This window comes from Dendrobium catenatum, unplaced genomic scaffold (genome assembly GCF_001605985.2).
Source record: "Dendrobium catenatum unplaced genomic scaffold, ASM160598v2 fragScaff_scaffold_412, whole genome shotgun sequence".
Taxonomy (NCBI): Eukaryota; Viridiplantae; Streptophyta; class Magnoliopsida; order Asparagales; family Orchidaceae; genus Dendrobium; species Dendrobium catenatum.
The window spans coordinates 1393343-1395531 of record NW_021318874.1 but is presented as its reverse complement, the minus strand read 5'-3'; the positions used below and the strand labels follow the sequence as shown (position 1 = coordinate 1395531).

Below are 2189 nucleotides of genomic sequence, written 5' to 3'. Positions count from 1 at the left end.
TCAGTTTGCAATTCATTTAGTAATTTCCAAAAATAGATTTGCAATTAAATTATAAAATTGACACATTATGCAAACTTATTTATAAATTTCTACATACAGGGGCTGAATTAGCATTTTTTTTATAGCGTGCAAAAAGAATTGAGGCATATATAATTTCAGCGGTTTTTTTTTTCTCAAAATTAATTCATGAAAATATATATTTATTTAGTGAAGTGGATCATCCGCCCACCTTAATTTTTATGATTTAGTAGAATAAGCATTCATTTTTACTAATTTACCCTTTTTTTTTTGGATAAAACCCACTCCTGGGGCCTACGTGTTAATATTCAAAAATCGGTTACAAGGTCCTTAGAAGGATCCTCCAGTTCACTAATGCTCGAAAGAGCTACAAGTAAAAAAAAAAAAAATTAAAACCTAAGAGCCGGTGGACCTTTTTCTACAATTACAAAAAGAAATTAATAATAAACTAGATCAACAGAACCCAAAAAAGGAAGCTCATAAGAAGACATTAAGATCAGCCATCCTGCATAAAAACTAAGGAAAACAGCCAAAAACATTTAAGGACCAAAAGGAGAATACCTTGCATACATTTAAATAAGCATTCATTTTTACTAATTTACCCTTTTTTTTTTTTTTGGATAAAACTCACTCTTGGGGCCTACGTGTTAATATTCAAAAATCGGTTACAAAGTCCTTATTTAATTTACTCTTATTTATATAATATTATATATAGATAATCACAGTATTAATTAGTGAAACGTTAAAATAAGGGGATTTCGAAAAGTAATCTGCATTTATGAATAAATAATGGATGCCCTGCGAATATGATGGCTAAGCTCCAACTGTTATATTCTTTAACATGATGAGAAATAAATAGTAGTAGGTTTCCAATGAAATTACTATTCATTTCAGCTGGAGAGAGAACCAAGATAGAGATAATTAAGAGAGAGAGAGAGAGAGAAAGAGAGAGAAAGATTAATTAGCCGTTATAAATTCTGGCTCGTTATATTTGCATGAATGCATGAATCAAAGCCACCTCTACTTCTCCTTCTCTATAAATATTACATCATAGCTTTCTCTTCTTCTTCCACCCAAAACCCTAACCCAATGGAAGACCAAAACAACCGCACCCACTTTAAGCGCCCAGCAGCCACGTCAGCCACACCGCCACCCAAAGACGCCGCTCGTTACCGCGGCGTTCGCCGCCGGCCGTGGGGGCGCTATGCGGCAGAGATTAGGGACCCCCAGTCTAAAGAACGCCGGTGGCTAGGCACCTTTGACACGGCTGAGCAAGCCGCGTGGGCCTACGATATTGCGGCACGTGCCATGCGTGGCCTCAAAGCCCGCACGAACTTCCACTACCCTCCTCCCCACGCCGCCACCACGCCACAACAGCCGCCGCCGCTGCCCCCGCCGCCTTTTACCTCACATGATTTTCCATGGCCCCACGTCAGCGTCCCCACGCCATCTCCACTTCCTCCTAACGCCTCTCTTCTCTTCCGCAACCTCATAACCCCTTCTTCCACCTCTAACGTCCTATCTTCCGCAACCACCGAAACTTCTTCACCAGCCGTCGCCGGCAGTGCTCCTGCCATGTTCTACGACGATTGCTGCGACTTCTTCTCGCCGGAGCCTCCGGGCGCCGGCTTGCTCCAGGAAGTGATACATGGGTTCTACCCCAAGCGTCAGAATAACGTCGTCGACGTTTCCATTGACGTCGCCGTGAAAGAAACCGAGCCGATGTCGTTTGAAGAAATGCCGGGGCCGGATAGTATCGGTTTCGGGTTCGGTTTCGGCGAGAATTTTCCGACTGTTTCGGAAGGCTTGCTCGAGGATATCATACAGTATCCAGAGTTTTTTGAAATGCTGCCAAGCAAGCTTCACTCTGGAAGAATCAGTCACACTGCGACTTGATATAGGCCGTTGATAGGGTCCTCGGCGCTTATATTAAATGATGTTTGTTTTGGGTTTAGAGATAGATATATATAGCTTCTGTACGTTGTTAGGGTTTCTTAGCATCTTCTTCTTCTCCATGCACCGTGTAAGGTTTCTCTTGGGCGATATCTTTTGGCCTTGTTTCATTTAAGTTTGTTTCTGATTTTAATGGAAACCGTTGAAGTTTCTTTTATACTCTTTGCAAACTGAATGGACTGTTCAGCATAAGTTGGATCCACACGTGAATGTTAGGT

At 41.7% G+C, this 2189-nt stretch overlaps 1 protein-coding gene across 1 annotated transcript; it reads left to right on the top strand.

The window, feature by feature from the left end:
* The first annotated feature begins 1107 nt into the window (after positions 1-1107).
* Positions 1108-1914, top strand: LOC110114791 (ethylene-responsive transcription factor ESR2-like). Its single transcript, XM_020847791.2, has one exon. The coding sequence runs from the start codon at positions 1108-1110 to the stop codon at positions 1912-1914; it is 807 nt and encodes a 268-aa protein (XP_020703450.1).
* The last annotated feature ends 275 nt before the right edge of the window (positions 1915-2189 follow it).

Coding starts and splice junctions, on each gene's coding strand:
- LOC110114791 (XM_020847791.2), top strand. CDS start 1,108: ATGGAAGACCAAAACAACCGCACCCACTTTAAGCGCCCAGCAGCCACG.